Genomic DNA, 22681 nt, shown 5'->3' on the forward strand with positions numbered 1-22681 from the left:
CTACTACACCATCAACCTTTGTGGCATCTGCAAACTTACCAACCCATCCTTCCATTTCCTCATCCAAGTCATTTCTAAAAATCACAAAGAGCAGGGGTCCCAGAACAGATCCCTGCGGTACACCACTAGTCACTGACCTCCAGGTCGAATACTTCCCTTCTATAACCCCCCTCTGCCTTCTGTGGGCAAGCCAATTCTGAATCCACAAAGCCAATTTTCCATGGATCCCATACCTCATGACTTTCTGAATGAGCCTACCATGGCGAACCTTGTCAAACGCCTTGCTAAAATCCATATATACCACATACACTGCACTACTCTTAGTGGTCTCTTAGCAGTGTGGAGGAACAGAGGGATCTTGGGATCCACATCCATAGATCCCTCAAGGTTGCCGCGCAGGTCGATCGGGTTGTTAACCATAGAACCATAGAACAATACAGCACGATACAGGGCCTTCGGCCCACCATTTTGTGCCGACATTTTATCCTGCTCTAAGATCTATCTAACCCTTCCCTCCCACATAGCCCTCCATTTCTCTGTCATTCATGTATCTATCTAAGAAGGCGTATGGAGTGTTGGCCTTCATTAATCAGGGTATTGAGTTCAAAAGCCACAAGGTAATGTTGCAGCACTATAGAACTCCGGTTAGACCACACTTGGAGTATTGTGTTCATTTCTGGTCACCTCATTATAGGAAGGATGTGGAAGTTTTAGAGAGGGTGAAGAGGAGATTTACCAGGATGTTGCCTGGATTGGAGAGCATGTCTTATGAGGATAGGTTGAGCGAGTTAGGACTTTTCTCTTTGGAGAGGTGACCTGATAGCGGTGTGCAAGATGATAAGAGGCATAGATTGAGTGGACAGTCAGTGACTTTTTCCCAGGGCGACAATGGCTAACACAAGGGGGCATAATTTTAAGGTGATTGGAAGAAGGTATAAGTTAAGATAACAGAGGTGGTGGGTGCGTGGAACGCACTGCTGGCAGAGGTGTTGGGGGCAGATACATTAGGGACGTTTAAGAGACTCTTAGATAGACACACGAATGATAGAGAAATGGAGGGCTATGTGGGAGGGAAGGGTTAGATAGATCTTAGAGCAGGATAAAATGTTGGCACAACATCGTGGGCTGAAGGGCCTGTACTGTGCTGTAGTGTTCTATGGGGGGATATGGATCATGTGCAGACAGAAGGGATTCATTTAATTCAGCATCATGTTCGGCATAGACATGGTGGGCCGAAGGGCCTGTTCCTGTGCTGTGCCGTTCTGTGTCCTATAAAAGAAATTGCTTTACGTACCTTTGTGTTAAATTTAATGCATTACAACCTTGCCTTTTGCCCTGTCCTTCTGTTACCCTTCCTTGCTTCCTTGTCCTGTGGACAATAAGCTCATTAGTTTTTACCATGTCATTACTAGGATAATGCAAACTAAATAAGATGAACCTTGGTCTCTCCTTTTTGGCAGTTCCTGAGTTCCAATGTGCATACAATCTCGGCAAAGCAAATGACAGTATTAGCATTGATTGCTTTCAGCTGTGCACCTGTCCATGAGGATAAACCTCCATTAATCAGGCTGCTAGAATAACAAGACCTGACATCAAAAGATTTTCAATGAGCATTTCTGTCTGAACAACCCTTTCCACCTTGTTTACATTTTTGGTGTTAAGCGATGATTAGGGACCAGTATTCCTTCCTAAAGCTTAAATCTGCCCTCACTGGTTCAATGAACTTGTTGGAGAATGAGGCAGTTTACGCTGAGGCCATTCAGACTACTGGGTCAGTACTAGCGCTTTGAAAAGTACTCTCCCATCAGTTCCCATATATTATAGAACATAGAACAATACAGTACAATACAGGCCCTTCAGTCCACAATATTGTGCCGACCTTTAAACCTCGCCTAAGACTATCTAACCCCTTCCTCCCATATATCCCTCTATTTTAAATTCCTCCATATCTAGTAATCTCTTGAATTTGACCAATGTACCTGCCTCCACCACCACCCCAGGCAGCGCATTCCATGCCCCAACCACTCTCTGGGTAAAAAACCTTCCTCTGATATCTCCCTTGAACTTCCCACCCATTACTTTAAAGCCATGCCCTCTTGTATTGAGCATTATGTGTGTGGGTGATAGGCAGCTGGAAATGGGTGGGGGAAGAGAACAAAAGTTGGAAAAAGTGGGGGGAACTGTGTGACAGAGAAGCTGGGTGGATCAGAAGGGGAGAGAAAGGAATACAGGTGGTTTTGGGTCACCTGAATTGGTAATTATTATTGTCACATGTACTGAGAGACAGTCCCTCAAGAAGGCACAGCCATCATCAAGGATTCCCGCCATCATCAAAGATTCCCACCAACTGGGCCGTGCCATCTTCTCGCAGCTACCGTCGGGCAGGAGGTACAGAAACCTGAAATCCCACACCACCAGGTTCAAGAACAGCTACTTCACTTCAAGCATTTGGTTGGAATTGGAATTGGTTTATTATTGTCACACGTACCGAGGTACAGTGAAAAACTTGTCTTGCATACCGTTCGTACAGATCACTTCACTACACAGTGCATTGAGGTAGTACAGGGTAAAACAATACAGAATGCAGAATGAAGTGTCACAGTTACAGAGAAAGTGCAGCGCAGGCAGACAATAAGATGCAATGTCATAATGAGGTAGATTGTGAGGTCAAGAATTCATCTTATTGTATCCTTATCATTCTTGAACCAACCGGCAAAACCCTAATCACCACTACAGTATAGCAACACTATGACCATTCTGATCACTTTGCACTAAAGTGGTCTTTTTTTGTTCCAATTGTGTTTTTTTTCTTGCAAAAATTGTGTATAATTTATGTTTAATTTAGGTTCTTTCCACCTAGATTAGGAGAGATAAGTACAAGAGGTGAAAGGGGGAACATTAGGGGGAACTTCTTTACTCAGAGAGTGATGGGAGTGTGGAACGAGCTGCCATCTGACGTGATAAATGCAGACTCACTTAAGTTTTAAGAATAAATTGGATAGATACATGGATGGGAGAGGTCTGGAGGGTTATGGACTGGGTGCAGGTCAATGGGACTAGCAGAAGAAAGTTTCGGCACAGACTAGAAGGGCCGATTGGCCTGTTTTCTGTGCTGTAGTGTTCTATGGTTCTCTGTGGTTCTATGTTTTTCTTGTGGATGTTGCTTACCTGATGCTATGTGCCTGTGATGCTGCCGCAAGTAAGTTTTTCATTGCACCTGTGCACACATGTACTTGTGCAGGTGACAATAAACTCAACTTTAGACGGTTAAAAGCTTTGTTTGTGTGCCATCCGGACAGATTATTCCATACATAAGTACATCGAGGTAGTACAAAAGGGAAAAACAAAACAGAATGCAGAATATAGTGTTACAGAGAAAGTGCAGCGCAGGCAGACAGATAACGTGAATTTGGAGAATCCAATGTTCATTCCATTGTCTTGTAGACTACCCAGGTGGAATATGAGGTGCTGTTCTCTAGTTTGTGTTTGGTTTCACCCTAGCAGTGGGGAAGGCCGAGGACAGACAGGTCATTGTGGGAATGGGAAGGGGAGTCGAAATGACGGGCAACTGGGAACTCGGGAAGTCCATTGCATACAGAGCGCAGTTGCTTGGCAAAGCGATCGCCTAGTCTACGCTTGGTCTCGTAGATGTAGAGGAGGCCACACTGGGAGCACTGAATGCAATAGGCAAGGTTGGAGGAGGCGCATGTGAATCTCTGCCTCTGTTGGACGGGATGTTTCGGTTCTTAGATGTTGGTGAGGGAGGAGAGAGTGGTCTTGGCTCTTGGGAGCAGGAGTCAGGACAGGTGTTGCTCCTAAAGTTGGGGAAGGGGGGGGGAAGTGATAGGGGAAGGTGAGGGGTGGGTGGGTGGGGAGGGATGAGTGAATCGGTGAGTCATGGACAGAGTGGTCCTTGTGGAAAGTAGAACGGTGGAGGGGGCAGATGTGGCTGGTGCTGAGGTCCCGTTGCAGCGGGCGGAGACAGCAAAGGATGATGCACTGGATTCAGGGGACAGAGGGAAGCTGTACCCATTGGTAGATTTAGCCTGGACAGAAGACTAAAAAAATAATTAGCTCTGGTTTTCTCCTGCATCCCAAAGATGTTCTGGCTGATCGGTTAATTGGTTACTATGAAATATCCCTAGTGTGTAGGTGGCAGTGGGAGGATTAACGGGGCAATAATGAGCAGGTGTGGGACAATGCGTTACCGAGAAATAGGTGGGAAAATGGGATTTCTCTATGAGCTGGCACAGACTAGATGGTGCGAATAACCTCCAGGAAATTTATATTGTCACAGGTTCTAGAATCCCAAGGTGACTTTTACCAACACTGAACCACATAACGAGATGTTCATCACAGCCACAGGGAAGTGCAGTGCAGGTAGACAATAAGGTGCAAGGTCATAACAAGGTAGATTGTGAGGTCAAGAGTCCATCTCATCGTATAAGGTCGATGCCGTTCAATAGTCTTATCACAGTGGGATAGAAGCTGTCCTTGAGCCTGGTGGTATGTGTCCTCAGGGTCCTGTATCTTCTGCCTGATTGGAGAGGGGAGAAGAGAGAATAACCTCGGTAGGTGGGGTCTTTGATTATGCTGGCTGCTTCACCAAAGGCAGCGAGAGGTAAAGACAAAGGAGGGGAGACTGGTTTCTGTGATGTGCTGGGCTGTGTCCACACCTCTCTGCAGTTTCTTGCAGTCCCGGGCAGAGCAGTTGCCGTACCTAGCCGTGATGCATCCAGATAGGATGCTTTCTGTGGTGCATCGATAAGAGTTGGTGAGTCTGAAAGGGGATGTGCCAAATTTCTTTAGCCTCCTGAGGAAGTAGAGTCTGTTATTGTTTTTAGACAAGACAAGACAAGATATCTTTATTGGATGTACATTGAAACACACGGTGAAATGCATCTTTTGCGTTGAGTGTTCTGGGGGCAGCCCGCAAGTGTCGCCACGCTTCCGGCGCCAACATAGCATGCCCACAACTTCCTAACCCATACTACCTCAATGCACTGTGTAATGAATTGATCTGTACGAACAGCGTGCAAGACAAGTTTTTCACTGTATCCCGGTACAGGTGACAATAATAAACCAATACCAATAGCTTGGCCCTGACAAGTAGGTTTTAAGAAGGAGAGAGATAAGATATCTTTATTAGTCACATGTACATCGAAACACACGGTGAAATACATTCTTGCGTAGAGTGATCTGGGGGCAGCCCGCAAGTGCCAATTTCCTAATCCGGACGTCTTTGGAATGTGGGAGGAAACCGGAGCGCCCGGAGGAAACCCACGCAGACACGGAGAGAACACACAAACTCCTCACAGACAGCGGCAGGAATTGAATCTGGGTCGCTGGCGCTGTAATAATGTTATGCTAACCACTACACTACCGTGCCTGCCCACAGTAGATGAAGAGGAGGAGAATTTTATGGAGGGACTTCCAGAGCTCAGAGCTTTGATAACTGAAGGCAGAGCTGTCACTGGTGGAGTTATTAGATTCAGCAACATTCAAGGGTCTGAAGTTGGATGTCTCAATGACTTGTGTGTGCTGTTGTTATGACAACCTGGATACAAGACTGATATTCCTTCTTCTCAATGCAGGTCTCGTACTTCAGTACAATACAGGTAATCTACACCGTGGGCTACAGTCTGTCTCTCATTGTGCTTATCATCGCTGTGGTCATTTTGTTGATCTTCCGGTAAGTATTTCACACCGAAGCCTCTGAGATTAACTCGATTGATGAAAGTTGCGATTGTAACAATGCAGTCTGGTTTCAGGGTAAATGATCGCTTTGAGGTGTACATCAGGACTTCCTATAAACTGGCTCTGGCATAATAGAGCGCAGAAACAGTCCATTCGGCCCAACATATCCATGCTGACCACCAAGGAACATCCATTCTGTGATGGAAATCAGACAGTTCACTAGAACTACTTTTCTGAGGCACCTTTCACAACCTCAAGCTTCAAGTTTATTGTTGTCACAGGTATATGCACACACCCAGGGTGTAAATGCCATGAAGATTAGCTTTTTGCAGCAGCAACACAGTGCATTACAAACCTGACAAACATAAGTTAAATTAACATAATTAAATTAACTTTTAAGTTGTTAAATTAACTTAAATTAACATAAATTATACATACAGATTTGCAAAATAAACAACAAAACAAACATAATGACATTAGTACATGATTGAGAGAGAAAACAAAAATATAGACTGGGCTAGTGTTAAGTCTTTTCAGGTGGGTTCAAGAACCTGACGGCAGTGGGGAAGAAGCTGTTGTTGAACCTTGAGGTGTGGGGTCTTCAGGCTCCTGTACCTCCTGCCTGATGGCAGCATCGAGAAGAGGGCACGGCCCGGATGGTGGGGGTCCCTGATGATGGATGTCGCCTTCCTGAGACATCGGCTCTTGTAGACGTCCTTGATGGTGGGGAGAGCTGTACCCACGGTGGAACTGGCTGGGTCCCACCACCCTGTGTTGCCTCTTGCATTCCTCGGCACTAGTGGAACGCGTTTGAAGGGTAGACACCATTGGAATCATAAAGTCATACAACACATCATCAGACCCCTCAGATTGCCGTCCGCACCAACATCACGCACCAATTTACTCTACACCAATCCCATTTTATTCCCATCAACTCCTCCCAGGTTCTACCAATCACCTACACACCAGGACCAATTTACAGTGGCCGATTAATCTAACAACTGCCGGTCTCCGCAACCAGGGAAAAACCCACGTCGTGACAGGGAGAACGTGCAAAGTCCACGTAGACAGCAGGATTGAAGCAGCAAAACTGGCGCTGTGAGGCAGTGGCTCTACCAGCTGCGTCATTGTGCCAGCAACTGCGTTAGAAGATTCTCCATGTCTCCCTTCTGGTTCTTTCGCCAGTTATCGTAAATCTGTGTTGTCTACTTACTGACAATGGCAAATCATAAACACAACAGAAGTCACTTTTCTCTAAGACAAGCATGTGAGGTATTGCATTACCGGAGATCAAATCAGGGTAGGACTTCTATGCAGATTCAAGCATCTGCAGAATCTCTTGTGTCAAGGACTTATACAGAGAATGGTAGCCCAGGGAGTGTTATGGAACAGAGGGACCCAAGTGCAAATGTGTAGAGTGTTCTGGGGGCAGCCCGCAAGTGCCACCACACTTTTGGTGCCAACATAGCATGCCCACAACTTCCTAACCCGTATATCTTTGAAATGTGGGAGGAAACTGGAGCACCCGGAGGAAACCAAAGCAGACACGGGGAGAACGTACAAACTCCTTACAGACAGCGGCGGGAACTGAACCCGGGTCTGTGACGCTGTAATAGCGTTACGCTAACCACTACACTACCGTGCCTGCCCACCTAGTCCCACTTATCCCTGTTTGGCCCATATCCCTCTAAACCTTTCCTATCCATGTACCTCTCCAAGTGTCTTCCAAGGCCTTTTCTCCTTGGAGAGACGGAGGATGAGGGGGGACCTGATAGAGGTGTATAAGATGATGAGAGGCATTGATCGGGTGGATAGTCAGAGGCTTTTCCCCAGGGCTGAAATGGTGGCCACAAGAGGACATAGGTTTAAGGTGCAGGGGAATAGGTATAGAGGAGATGTCAGGGGTAAGATTTTTACTCAGAGAGTGGTGAGTGCGTGGAATGGGCTGCCGGAAACGGTGGTGGAGGCGGATACGATAGGGTCTTTTAAGAGACTTTTGGATAGATACATGGAACTGAGAAAAATAGAGGGCTATGGGTAAGCCTAGCAATTTCTAAGGTAGGGACATGTTCGGCACAGCTTTGTGGGCCGAAGGGCCTGAACTGTGCTGTAGGTTTTCTATGTTTCTAAATGTCGTAATTGTACCTGACTCAACCACTTCCTCTGGCACCACCCTCTGTGTGAAAAAGTTGCCCCTCAGGTCCGCTATAAACCTTTCCCCTCTAACTCTAGTCTTGGACTCCCCTACCCTGGGGAAAAGACTGTGGCTATTCACCTTACCTATGCCTCTCATGACTCTATTCACCCCTCAGCCTCCTACGCTCCAGGGAAAACAGTCCCGGCCTATCCAGCCTCGCCTTGTAACTCAAATCCTTCAGTCCCAGTATAATCCTCGTAAATCTTTTTTGCACCCTTTCCAGTTTAGCACCTATCTATCTTCATCCCCTCTACCAGCACTTGGTCCATACTCCTCTTCCTTGCTGATTCAAGTTATTGTCTAGATAAGTGTTGTGAGATCCTCTGCTTCCACCATCCCCTCGGGCAGTACCTTCCAGATTACAAGCAGCCTTCGGACAGAGGAATTCTTTTCCAGGTCCCCTATAAACCTTCTTCACCTTCACGGCTCTGGAGCCCCGGGTTCGATCCTGACCTCTGGCACTGCCTGTGTGGAGCTTGCACGTTCCCCCCGTGACCGTGTGGGTTTCCTCCGGGAAAGTCTCGCATCCCACATGCATTCGGGTTGGTGGGTTAATTGGTTGCTGCAAATTGCCCCCTGATGTCTAGTTGAGTGGTAGAATCTGGGGGCAGTTGATAAGAATGAGGGGAGAATAAGCGTAGGTGGTTTTTTTGTCAGTAGACCCAGATTTGGTGGGCTGAAGGCCTTGTTTCTGTGCCCTATATCTCTATGACTGATTACTGTATGCCTATGCCCTCTGGTTTTATACACCTCTGCTTTGTAATTATGTGTTTGGAATACCTTTCTTACCTTCCTAGCTTAGTATGTAACATTCAACTGAAGAGTGTCCTAACTGGAAGTCAAAAAAAACCTGCAGATGCTGGAAATCTAAAGTAAAAACAGAAAACACTGGAAATACTCAGCAGGTTAGGCAGCATCTGTGGATAGAGACTGATGTCTCAGGTCGAAAGTCTTTAGTCAGAAGCAGCGATTAAAAATTCTTCGACCTGAAACTCTTGTTTCTCTTCCCACAGACCCGAAACTCTTGTTTCTCTTCCCACAGATGCTGCCTGACCTAATGAGTGTTTCCAGCATTTTCTGTTTTTATTGAAGTGGTTGAGCCAGGTACAATGGTATCACTGAAGAAGCATTTGGATAGGTACATGGAGGGGCAGGGCTTGGAGGGATATGGGCTGAACGCAGGAAATTGGGACTAGCTGGGCAGACACCGTGGTCGGCATGGACTGGTTGGGCCGAAGGGCCTGTATCCGTGCTGTATTGCTCTGTGACTCTATGACTCTAATCCTTAAGTTATGGTCTCAAGCTTCAAACACTTAGAAACAATTGCAGCAGAAGCAGATGAAAAACACGATGATGCTGGAGGAACTCAGCAGGCCAAGCAGCATCCGTGGAGAAAAGCAGGCGGTCAACGTTTCGGGTCAGGACTCTCCTTCAGGACTGAAGATAGGAAAAGGGGAAGCCCGATATATAGGAGGGAAAAGCAGAGCAGTGATAGGTGGATAGAAGAGGGGAGGCGGGGTGGACACAGGGTGGTGATAAGAAGCAAGTTGACTTCCTATCCAGCACCAATTTCCAAACCACTTTCCCATTCTTCTTTTCCAGGAAGCTACATTGCACACGGAATTACATCCACATTCAGCTGTTCATTACTTTTATCCTCCGGAGTTTATCCGTGATTATTAAGGATGCTGTTCTCTTTGGCGATAATGATATTGACCACTGTAGCTTCTCTACGGTAACGTACCCTTTGACCTCTGGAGCCTGGGGCTGGGTTTGGTGTCTGTTTCCATGGAGATCTTGGTGGGAGGGTTGGAGAATGGCTTCTAGAACATAGTACAGAGAACAGTACAGCACAGGAACAGGCCCTTCGGCCCACCAGGTCTGTGCCGACCATGATGTCAACTTAAATTACACATAGGCCTCCATGTGAGCTTTATCCAATGAGGAGGGATCTCATTGAAACATAGTAAATACTGAAAGGCGTGGATAGAGTGGACGTGGAGAGATGTTTCTATCAGCAGGAGAGTCTAAGATCCAAGGGCAGAGCCTCAGCATAAAGGGACGTCCCTTTAGAACTGAGATGAGGAGGAATTTCTTCTGCCAGAGGGTGGTGAATCTGTGGAATTCGTTGCCACAGAGGGCGGTGGAGGCCAAGTCATTGGGTGTATTTAAGGCAGAGATCGATAGGTTCTTGATTGGTAAGGGGGGGAGGTTAAGGGTTACGGGGAGAAGGCGGGAGGATGGGGTTGAAAAAAATCAGCCATGATTGAATGGCGGAGCAGACTCGATGGGCCGAATGGCCTGATTCTGCTCCTATATCTTACGGACTTGTGATCTTTCTCCATCCACCCCCTGCCTGTTCATGCCTGAATGCCTCTTGAACGTTGCTATCATATCTGCTTCCACCATTACCCCGGCAATGCATTCCAGGCACCCCTCCACTCCCTGTGTAAAAGAAAAACTTGCCTCGTAAATCTCTTTTAAACTTTCCCTCTCTCACTTTAAAGCTGTGCCCTCTAGTATTTGGCATTTCTACCCTGTGAGAAAGAATCTATCTACTCTATCTATGCCTCTCATAATTTTATAAACCTCTACTGTATCAGGTTTTCCCTCAGCCTCCGACGCTCCAGAGGAAACAACCCAAGTTCGTCCGGCCTCTCCTTATAGCTCATGCCCTCTAATCCAGGCAGCATCCAGCTGAAGACACAAGAGGCTGCAGATGCTGGAACCTGGATCAACACGCAAAAAGCTGGAGGAACTCAGCGGGTCAGGCAGCATCTATGGAGGGAAATGGACAGAACACATTTTGGGTCGAGGATTGATGAAGGGTCTCGACCCGAAACGTTGACTGTCCATTTCCCTCCATAGATGCTGCCTGACCTGCTGAGTTGAATGTTCAGGTAGAATCTCTTCTGCACCTTCTCCAAGGTCTGCACATAGCGGATCCCCACCATCCAAACTGGCTTCCCAATGGATCGTCAAGAGTCAATGAAGGAGACATGCCCAGAGGCGTAAGGTCACCATCTAAACCAGTAGCTGTTACCCTCCCCCTCCACTGCCCTGCTCTACCCTCCCCTCATCCACCCAACGAACCAATATAAGTGTGACCTTTGGCAGGGTGGTTGAAGTTGGGATATTTCACCTCGATGCACTGGAATTTAACTCCTGCCCAGAATCAGTTACCAGACATGTGGACGAGAAAGAGAAACAAATGAATAAAGCTGACAGCTCCTTTTGAAATAAATGAGCTGGGGCTGTTGGCAGAAAATTACTTGGTAGAGATTCTGCCACAGAACAGAATAAATAACAGTTGAGACCTGCTGGGCGGAATAACTTGAATACAGTAATCCAATGATTCATTGATTTTTGTCTGTCTATATTTAGCTTCAAGCCCCACTTTCAGAGGTCGTCATAGCTTCCAATCCCGATCTATGTAATTGATTTGGTTTTAAAATGGAACCACAGATATATTAGGGACAGGAACTGGCCAATTATTCCCCTAAATCTGTTCCTTCACTCATTTAGATTGTGACAGATCTTCAACACACTTGGCTTCATATTCTTCGATGCATAGATGAGTAGCATTATAACAAGTCATCCACTCCACACCAGAGTTTACATTTCACAAAACCTTCGTTTAACTGTTTACTTCATTTAACCCGATGAGGTTCCATTTTGTCTGCCTCCACATTGACGTCCAATATCTCTTGCTGTCACTTTACAGAAATCCTTCCACCTCATCGCTGAACGTATTGGTATTGGTTTACTATTGTCACTTGTACCGAGGTACAGTGAAAAACTTGTCTTGCATACCGATCGTACAGGTCAATTCATTACACAGTGCATTGAGTTAGTACAGAGTGCATTGGTAGTACAGGTAAAAACAATATCAGTACAGAGTAAAGTGTCACAGCTACAGAGAAAGTGCAGTGCAGGTAGACAATAAGGTTCAAGGTCACAAGGTAGATTGTGAAGTCAGAGTCCGTCTCATCTTATAAGGGAACCATTCAATAGTCTTATCACAGTGGGATAGAAACTGTCCTTAAACCTGGTGGTACGTGCCCTCAGGCTCCTACCTGATGGAAGAGGAGAGAAGAGAGAATGATTCGGGTGGGTGGGGTCTTTGATTATGCTGGCTGCTTCACCAAGACAGCGAGAGGTAAAGACAGAGTCCATGGAGGGGAGGCTGGTGTCCGTGATGCGCTGGGCTGTGTCCACAGCTCTCTGCAGTTTCCTACGGTCCTGGGCAGAACAGTTGCCGTACCAAGCTGTGATGCATCCAGATAGATGGTGCATTGATAAAAGTTGGTGAGTGTCAAAGGGGACATACTGAATTTCTTTAGCCTCCTGAGGAAGTAGAGGCGCTGGTTGTTTTTACTCTATTCACTTTTTCAGGTTTTGGGTATCACTGGCATTTATCACCCATCCCTAACTGCCTCTGAACAGAGTGGCTTCCTTGTCCTTGGTGGGTCTGGAGTCTCTCTGAAACCTCCTCCACTCCTATAACCTCAAAGTCAAAGTCAAGGTCAAAGTCGAGTTTATTGTCATATGCACAGGTGCAATGAAAAACTTACAGCAGCATCACAGGCACAGAGCATCATAGAAGCAGCATTCACAAGAAAAACATAAATTTTCCATCTGTATAATCTCACACATCTGTACTCTTCCAATTCTGGCCTCTTGATCATCCCTGATTTAGAGTCACAGAGTCATAGAGCACGGAGACAGAACCTTCGGCCCAACTGGTCCATGCTGAACAGGATTCCCATCTAAACTAGTCCCATTTGCCCGCGTTTGGCCCATATCCCTATCCATGTACCTGTCCAAGTACCTTTTAAATATTGTTAATGTACCTGCTTCAACCTCTTCCTCTGGCAACTCATTCTATACGGACCACCCTCTGGGTGAAAAAGTTGCCCCTCAGTTTCCTGTTAAATCTCTCCCCTCTCATCTTAAACCTGTGCCCTCTAGTTCTTGATTCCCCAACCCTGGGAAAAAGACTGTGTGCGTTCACTCTACCTATGCCCCTTGTGATTTTATACACCTCTATAAGATCACCCCTCATTCTCCTATGATCCAATGAATAAAGTCCCAGCCTGCTCAACCTCCCTCTATAGCTCAGTCCCTTGAGTCTTGGAAACATCCTCGTAGATCCTCTCCGCACTCTTTCCAGCTTTAATGGCATCTTTCCCATAGCGGGGCCGACCAAAACAATTTAATGGCTGACATGCAGGAGCTCCAGTGCTCTGGAGTTCTCTCCCTGAACTTCTCTGTCTCTCTCTCTCCCTCTTCAAGGTGCTGCCGGAAACCTACATCCTTCACCACTCGTTGGTCGACTGCCCTCCCACCTCCTTGTGTGACTTGGTGGCAAGTTCTTTCTGATCATGCCCCTGTGTAACACCATGGGGGTTCTTGCTACGTTCAAGGTGCTAAACAAATGCAAATTGTTGCATGACTAAGAGTTCCCCATTTCTCTCAGCCTTTCTATGAGAAGGTTTTGCTGACTTTGGCTCCTGGTAACCTACAGAACAGTACAGCACAGCACAGGAAAAGGCCCTTGGGCCCACAATGTTGTGCTGAACTAATTAAACTCGTAATTAAATGCCTAAATAAACTAATCCTTTCTGCCTACACAGTGTCCATATCCCTCTGTTCTTTGCACAAATGCATCTATCGTATCTGCCTCCACCACCACCCCTGGCAGCCCATTCCAGGCACCCGCCACTCTCTGTGTAAAAAAAACTTGCCCCCCACATCTCCTTTGAACTTACCCCTTCTCACCTTAAATGCAGGCCCACTAGAATTAGAGCGCAAAAAAAGATACCGGCTTTCTACTCTATCTATGCCTCTCATAAACAGTATAAAATGTCGGCACAACATTGTGGGCCGAAGGGCCTGTACTGTGCTGTAGTGTTCTATGTTCTAACTTCTATAAGGTCTCCCCTCAGCCTCCACCACCCCGGAGAAAACAATCCAAGTTTGTCTAACCTCTCCTTATAGCGCATGCCCTCTAATCCAGGCAGCGTCCTGGTAAACCTCTTCTGCACCCTCTCCAAAGCCTCCAAATCCTTCCTACAATGGGGAGACCAGGTGAATGCAATACTCCACATGCAGCCTAATCAGAGTTCTATAAAGCTGCAACATAACTTCCTGACTCTTGAACAGTGCCTTGACTAATAAAAGCAAGCATTCCATATTCCTTCTTTACCACCCTATCAACCTATGCAGCCATTTTCAGGGACTTGGACCCCTAGATCCCTTTGTACATCAACACTGTTAAGGGTCCTGCCATTAACTGTGTACTGTCTCTTTACATTTGATCTCCAAAAATGCTCCTGTTACCATCAATTACCCCAGACTGTACCACTCTCCCTTCACTAAGGACAATTTACAACGGCCAATTAACCTACCAGCTGGCACATCCTTGGGATGCTGGAGGAAACCGGAGAATCCAGAGGAAACTTACGCGGTCACAGAGAGAACATGCAAACTCCACACAGACAGCGGCGGAGGTCAGGCTTGAACCTGGATCGCTGGAGCTGTGGGGCAGTCGACCTCCTGAGCCAGCTCTCAGAACGACAAGATTGATGAGGCTGTTGCCAGGGCTCGAGGGATTGAGATATCTAGAGAGGTTGGGCAGGCTAGGACTTTATTCCTTGGAGCGTAGGAGAATGAGGGGTGACCTTATAGAGGTGGATAAAATCATGAGGGGCATAGATAGGGTGAACGCATACAGTCTTTTTCCCAGGGAGGGGAATCAAGAACTAGAGGGCACAGGATTAAGGTGAGAGGGCAAAGGTTTAATAGGAAACTGAGGGGCAACTTTTTCACCCAGAGTGTGGTCAGTATGTGGAACGAGCTGCCAGAGTAAGTGGTTGAGGCAGGTAGATTAACAACATTTAAAAGACAGTTGGGCAGGTACATGGATAGGAAAGGCTTAGAGGGATATGGGCTAAGCACAGATGAATGGGACTAGCTTAGGTGGGCATTTTGGTTGGCATGGACGAGTTGGGCTGAAGGGCCTGTTTCTGTGCTGTATTGCTCTATGACTCTATAGTACATTACAGCACAGTACAGGCCCTTCGGCCCACGATGTTGTGTCGACATCTTATCCTGTTCTAAGATCTATCTAACCCTTACCTCCCACATAGCCCTCCATTTCTCTATCTCTACATAGACTGATTGACTCTATGACTCAATCCCATTATCTGTGCTCCTCCATCTCAAGAAGTCATTGCCCAGAAACTGGAAAGCATAGCCCTTATTTTTCAGATGCTACGTGACGCTGCTTTGATTTTGCCCTGAGCACACCGCTCCCTTAATAATTTCCAGGTGTCAGATGTGAAATTGTCCCAATAACCTTGATGCATGATCCGTGTTAGCCCACCTGTTGTTTCCTCAGTGTGTCAGGCACCCAACAAGTGGTGTCACCACCTGTGCAACACCCTTTCTGCCTGCACCAACATATATCGGAGGAGACAGCTCCACAATAAAACCTTTGCTTGGCAAAAGCTAAACTGCTGGAGGAACTCATAGGGTCAGGCAGCATCTGTGGAGGGAAATGGACAGTCAATGTTTCTGGACTGAAAGAGGGGAGGTAGAGAGGGGAGGGGAAGGGGTGAGACAGGAGCTGGCTTGGACCTTATTGTCTGCCCGCACTGCACTTTGTCTGTAGCTGTTACACTTTATTCTGCATTCTGTTATTGCTTTACCCTGTACTACCTCAATGCACTGTGTAATGAATTGACCTGTATGAACAGTATGCAAGACAGGTTTTTCACTGTACCTCGGTACAAGTGACAATAATAAACCAATCCCAATACCAAAGCCATAGGTGGATCCAGATGAGGAGGGGTGATAGGCAGCTGCAGTCAGCTGGGGGAGGGAAGGGTGGAGATGTCGACAGAGGCTGGGAGGTGAAAGTTGGAGGTCTTGCTGGGTGGTCTCACTTAAGCTAAAAGCACATTGTGCTAGGTTGTTGGTTTAATACTCTCACTATCTAAGGCAACGCTCGGCTGACATTGGGAGGCCTGTTGGAGCTACCGAGCTCACTGAAGGCTGCGTTAGGGGTTAGGCTGTCAATCTGGGAGCAGTGGGGCAACTGCCCCTCATCTGTGTGTTCTTTTCATCACCCGTCAACCTCACTGCTCACCGCCACGTTGATGGGGCCCACATCTTCATTCTCTTAGTTCAAATCCACTTAACCAATACACGCATTATACTAGAGGGTTTAAAATATCAGCTTGTACAAACGATAATATTGAAGGAGTAATTCAGGGGACTGGCTTAGGAGGCTGAGATCAGATATAGTCAAATTGATGGCTCTCATTTACATAGAACATAGAACAGTACAGTACAATACAGGCCCTTCGGCCCACAATGTTGTGCCGACCTTTAAACCTCGCCTAAGACTATCTAACCCCTTCCTCCCACATATCCCTCCATTTTAAATTCCTCCATATGCTTATCCAGTAATCTCTTGAATTTGACCAATGTACCTGCCTCCACCAATGCCCCAGGCAGCGCATTCCATGTCCCAACCACTCTCTGGGTAAAAAAACCTTCCTCTGATATCTCCCTTGAACTTCCCAGCCATTACTTTAAAGCCATGCCCTCTTGTATTGAGCATTGGTGCCCTGGGAAAGAGGCGCTGGCTGTCCACTCTATCTATTCCTCTTAATATTTTGTACACCTCTATCATGTCTCCTCTCATCCTCCTCCTCTCCAAAGAGTAAAGCCCTAGCTCCAAACTTTAGTTGAAAGTTTGTCCTTATTTACCTGAATTATATCTAGTGTTCAGGGCATTGGTTGTTGGGGGGGGGGGTTGGGGTGGGTTAAGGAGTTTTGGGGCCTTAGAGTGAAGTTACACGCGTGCCAGGTGCTGGGTTCTGGGATTTGTCCATCTACGCAAATCCCATTTGTCCGCATTAGGTCTGTATCCTATGCCTGGTCTATGCGAGGGTCTGTCTAAATGCCTCTTAAATGTTGGAATTATATCTGACTCCACCATGTCCACTGACAGTGAGTTCCAGATACCAACCAATCAACCACTCTCAGATCCCATTTAAAACTCCTTCCTCTCACCTTAAACTAATACCCTCCTGTTTTTGATACACCTACCATGGAATAAAGACTCTATTTACCCTATCCTTGCCTGTTATAATTTTATAAACCCCTATCAGGTCACCCCTCAGTCTCCTTCACACTAATGAAAACAAGCCCATCTCCTTGCAACCTCCTACTTCTCACCTTCAGCCTATGCTTTCTGGTCTTTCTCTAACTTATGGTAACTCCCTCCCTCCGTTTCCCCCTCCCCCCACTTTTCCCACATTCCTGTGGCCCCCCCCCCCCAACCCCTTCTCTTTCCCCTCCCTCACACTCATGACCTGCCATCATCTCCCTCTGGTTCCCCACCTCCTTCCCTTAATTCCATGGTCCTCTGTCCTCTCCCATCGGATTCCTTCTTCTTCAGCCCTTTGTCACTTCTTACTATCACCTCCCAGCTTCTCACGTCACTCCCCTTCACCCCCCTCCCCCACCCACCTACCTTCCCCCCCTCACCTGGACTCACCTGTCCCCTGCCTGCGTGTGCTCCTCCCCCTCCCCCCAACTTGTTATTCTGGCTTCTGCCCTCTTCCTTTCCAGTCCATAAGACATAGGAGCAGAATTAGGCCATTCGGCCCATCGAGTCTGCTCTGCCATTCGATCACGGATGATTTATTTTTCCCTCTACCCCGTTCTCCTGCCTTCTCCCCGTAACCTTTGACACCCTTACTAATCAAGAACCTATCAACCTCCGCTTTAAATACACCCAATGACTTGGCCTCCACAGCCCTCTGTGGCAATGAATTCCACAGATTCACCACCCTCTAGCTAAAGAAATTCCTCATCTCTGCTCTAAAGGGATGTCCCTTTATTCTGGGGCTGTGCCCTCTGGTCCTAGACTCTCCCACTACTGGAAAAATCTTCTCCACGTCCACTCTATCCGGGCCTTTCAATATTGGATAGGTTTCAATGAGATCCCCCCTCATCCTTCGAAACTCCAGTGAGTACAGGCCCAGAGCCATCAAACGCTCCTCATACATTAACCCTTTCATCCCCGGGATCATTCTCGTAAACCTCCTCTGGACCCTCTCCAACGCTAGCACATCCTTCCTTAGATATGGGACCCAAAACTGCTCACAAGTGTGGTCTGACCAATGCCTTATAAAGCCTCAGCATTACATCCTTGCTTTTATATTCTAGTCCTCTTGAAATGAATCCTAACATTGCATTTGCTTTCCTTACTACTGATGTCCTGATGAAGGGTCTCGAGAGGAAATGTCGACTGTTTATTCCCCTCCATAGATGCTGCCTGACCTGCTGAGTTCCTCCAGCACTTTCTGTGTGTTGCTCCAGATTCCAGGATCTGCAGAATCTCTTGTGCCTTCGGGTCTTCATGTCTTTGCCATGGGGAATTATTTCTCACTGTCTCCCCTGTCTCTGCCTCTCGTAATTTTGTATAGCTAGAGCATAGGACATAGAACAGTACAGCACAGGAACAGGCCCTTCAGCCTAACATGTCTGTGCCAAACACGACGCCGAATTAAACTAAATCTCTTGTCCCTGTACGTGATCCACATCCCTCCGTTCCCTGTATATTCCTGTGCCTATCTCAAAGCTTCTTAACCGCCACCATCATATCTGCTTCCACCACCACCCCTGGCAGCACGTTCCAGGCACCCACCCCTCTTTGGGTAAAATCCTGCCCTGCACATCTCATTTATACCTGCCTCCTCTTTGGTCTATACCTCTCGCTGCCTTGGTGAAGCAGCCAGCGTAATCAAAGACCCCACCCACCCGAGTCATTCTCTCTTCTCCCGTCTCCCATCAGGCAGAAGATACAGGTGCCTGAGGGCACGTACCACCGGGCTCAAGACAGCCTCTACCCCACTGTGATAAGACTGTTGAACGGTTCCCTTATACAATGAGATGGACTCTGACCTCATAATCTACCCTGTTGTGACCTTGCACCTTATTGCACTGCACTTCCCTGTAGCTGTGACACTTTACTCTGTACTGTTATTGTTTTTACCCTGTACTACCTCAATGCACTCTGTACTAACTCAACGTAACTGCACTGTGTAATGAATTGACCTGTACAATCAGTTTGCAAGACAAGTTTTTCACTGTACCTCGGTACAAGTGACAATAATAAACCAATAGCAATACCAATACCCCTCTTACCTTACATGCACGTCCTCTAGTATTTGACATTTCTACTCTGGGAAAAAGATTCTGACTGTCCACCGTATCTATACCTCTCATAATCTTATCAACTTCTATCAGGTCTCCCCTCAGCCTCTGGCACTCCAGAGAAAACAACCCAAGTTTGCCCAACCTCTCCTTATAGCTCATGCCCTCCAATCCAGGCAGCATCCCGGTGAACCTCTTCCAAATCTCCATCAGGTTCCCACCCTCATCCTCTCCTCTTCCATTTCTTGGCCATCTGCCAACGATATAGAGACTTCAGCACCTTGTCCTGAAGACTGCACAACCTCGTCCATTGAAGGAAGCAGACAGGAGGTAGAGGAGCGAGACGTGGACCCTGCCCTTGAGGGAGGGCTCCCCCGCCTGGCAGGAGCGAGATGTGTGCACTTGAGTGAGGTCCCTTCATGAGTCACTCTGTTCCTATTTTAGTGCTTGTGTATGGCAACAGAAGACATCCTGACCTCATTTCCAACTGCAGTTTGACCATTTTCTTGACTTATTTTTTGTTCGGGGCTCCACCTGTGGTTAATTGTTTAAAACACATCAAAAAATAGGTGGAGTCTGATTCTGAGGGAAACATAGAACAGTTTAGCACGGGAACAGGCCCTTCAGCCCACCATGTTGTGCTAATTAGGCATTAACTTTTTAATTAAGCATAACTAATTAAGTAATTAAGCTAATGATGTCTATTTACACTAATCACTTCTGCCTGCACATGAGCCATATCCCTCCGTTCCCTGCAGATTCGTGTGTCTATCCAACAGCCTCTTAAGCACCACTGTCGTATCTGCCTCCACCACCACCCAGGCAGTGGATTCAAGGCACTCACCACTCTCTGTGTAAAAAAAACTTGCCCTGCACATAAACCTTGCCTCTCTCACCTTAAATGCATGCCCTGTAGTGTCTCTCTATGACCCCCATCAAATCCATTAAGTATCTCAAAGACCTTGATCAGATCAGCCCTCAACACTCCATAGAAAGCATCCCACCCGGATGCATCACGGCTCGGTACGGCAATTGCTCTGCCCAGGACCGCAAGAAACTGCAGAGAGTTGTGGACACAGCTCAGCACATCACAGAAACCAGCCTCCCCTCCATGGACCCTGTCTACACTTGTCGCTGCCTTGGTAAAGCAGCCAGGATAATCAAAGACCCCTCCCACCCGGGTCATTTTCTCTTCTGCCCCCTCCCATCGGGCAGAAGATACAAAAGCGTGAAAGCACGTACCACCAGGCTCAAAGACAGCTTCTATCCCGCTGTTATAAGACTATTGAAAGGTCCTTTAGTACGATAAGATGGACTCTTGACCTCACAATCTACCTTGTTATGACCCTGCACATTATTGTCTGCCTGCACTGCACTTTCTCTGTAACTGTAACACTGTATTCTGCATTCCGTTATTGCTTTTCCCTTGTACTACCTCAGTGCACTGTTGTAATGAAATGATCTGTATGGATGGCATGCAAAACAAATTTTTCACTGTACCCCATACTTGTGACAATAATAAACTAATTTACCAATTTACCACTCCATAGAACAGAAGCCTAGGTTAAGTAACCTGTCCTTGTGATTTATCCCCTGAGCTCCATTTGCCACCCTCTGACCTCCTGTAGCACCATCCTTCCACCTGTATGTAGTATGTAGAGTCCATCATGTTTACTTTGAAGCCGAGCTTCTTGTATACTATCTTCTGGAGCTCTCAGAGGACTATTCTTGGAATCATATGCACACAGGTATCAAGAGGGTTTCCATGATCCAACCAAGAAGCTACATCCTCAGAGAGGTTGGCTGTTTACTGGACTATTATTAAAGAAATTAGCATAGATAGGGATTAGTATAGAATGGACTTGATAGTCGGCATGGACATAAGACCATAATAGAAATGAGCAGAAGTCGGCCATTCGGCCCGTCGAGTCTGCTCCGCCATTCTATCATGAGCTGATCCATTCTCCCATTTAGCCCCACTCCCCCGCCTTCTCACCATAACCTTTGATGCCCTGGCTATTTAGATACCTATCAATCTTTGCCTTTAATACACCCAATGACTTTGCCTCCACAGCTGCCCACGGCAACAAATTCCACAGATTCACTACTCTCTGGCTAAAGAAAATTCTCCGCATCTCTGTTCTGAATGGGCGCCCTTCAATCCTGAAGTCGTGCTCTCTTGTACTAGACTCCGCTACCATGGGAAACAACTTTGCCACATCTACTCTGTCCAGGCTTTTTAACATTCGAAATGTTTCTATGAGGCCCCCCCTCATTCTTCTGAACTCCAAGGAGTACAGCCCAAGAACTGTCAAATGTTCCTCATATGTTAACCCTCTCATTCCTGGAATCATTTTAGTGAATCTTCTCTGAAACCTCTCCAATGTCAGCACATCCTTTCTTAAATAAGGAGCCCAAAACTGCACACAGTACTCCAAGTGAGGTCTTACCAATGCCTTATAGATCCTCCACATCCCTGCTCTTATATTCTATGGTGGACTGAAGGGCCTGTTTCTATGCTGTAAGTGGGTGGCCGGCATTTGTATAGCACCTTCCAAATTCAGTCAGTGAAACACACATTAAAGCACAGTTCCTGTTGTAATGTGGGAAAAGCAGCCATCAATTTTTGCACAGTGGGTTCCAACAAGCTCTATTTGTATAAAAGAACAGATATTGTTTAATTTGTAGGCGTTGAACAATCAGTGTTTTCCGACCTTCTCTACAAAATAGGGCCATGGGACATTTTTGAAGAGTCAGGGAGTTGCACAGCGCAGAAACAGCCCCTTGGCCCGAGCTAGTCCCATTTTCCTGTGTTTGGTCCATATTGCTCTAAGCCTTTATTTTATCCATGTACCATGTTATTCAACTAAGAAGAGCAGGGAGGACCTAAGATTAATACCTCATTCAAGGGCAGCATCCCCACCGATGCATCACTCCCCCAGGATAGCTTTGGGTTGTCAGAAGGTTTCAGATTATTATTTAAATGGTGACAGATTGCGGCATGCTGTTGGGCAGAGGGACTTGGGAGTGCTGGTGCATGAATCTCAAAAGGTTGGTTTGCAGGTGCAACAGGTTATCAAGAAGGCAAATAGAATGTTGGCCTTCGTTGATAGAGGGATTGAATTTAAGAGCAGGGAGGTTATGCTGCAACTGTACAGGGTACTGGTGAGTCCGCACCTGGAGTACTGCGTGCAGTTCTGGTCTCCTTACTGGAGGAGAGATGTACTTACTGGCTTTGGAGGGAGTGCAGTGGAGGTTCACTGGGTTGACTCCAGGGATGAGGGGGTTAGCCTATAAGGAGAGATTGAGTCGCCTGGGACTACAAGGCAAGACAAGATTTCTTTATTAGTCACATGTACATCGAAACACACAGTGAAATGCATCTTTTGCGTCGAGTGTTCTGGGGGCAGCCCGCAAGTGTCGCCACGCTTCTGGCGCCGACACAGCATGCCCACAATTTCCTAACCTGTACGTCTTTGGAATGTGGGAGGAGACCGGAGCACCCGGAGGAAACCCACACAGTCCCGGGGAGAATGTACAAACTCCTTACAG

The 22681-nt window shown here is 46.9% G+C and overlaps 1 protein-coding gene across 1 annotated transcript in view; it reads left to right on the plus strand.

Moving 5' to 3' along the window:
* LOC127570495 (growth hormone-releasing hormone receptor-like) overlaps positions 1-22681 on the plus strand; it is a 66011-nt gene that overhangs the window by 23688 nt on the left and 19642 nt on the right. Inside the window, exons 5-6 of the mRNA XM_052016128.1 lie at positions 5595-5692; positions 9497-9629. Coding sequence (XP_051872088.1) covers positions 5595-5692; positions 9497-9629 — 231 coding nt within the window. The remainder of the gene's footprint in view (positions 1-5594; positions 5693-9496; positions 9630-22681) is intronic.

Source organism: Pristis pectinata, chromosome 5 (genome assembly GCF_009764475.1).
Source record: "Pristis pectinata isolate sPriPec2 chromosome 5, sPriPec2.1.pri, whole genome shotgun sequence".
Classification (NCBI taxonomy): domain Eukaryota; kingdom Metazoa; phylum Chordata; class Chondrichthyes; order Rhinopristiformes; family Pristidae; genus Pristis; species Pristis pectinata.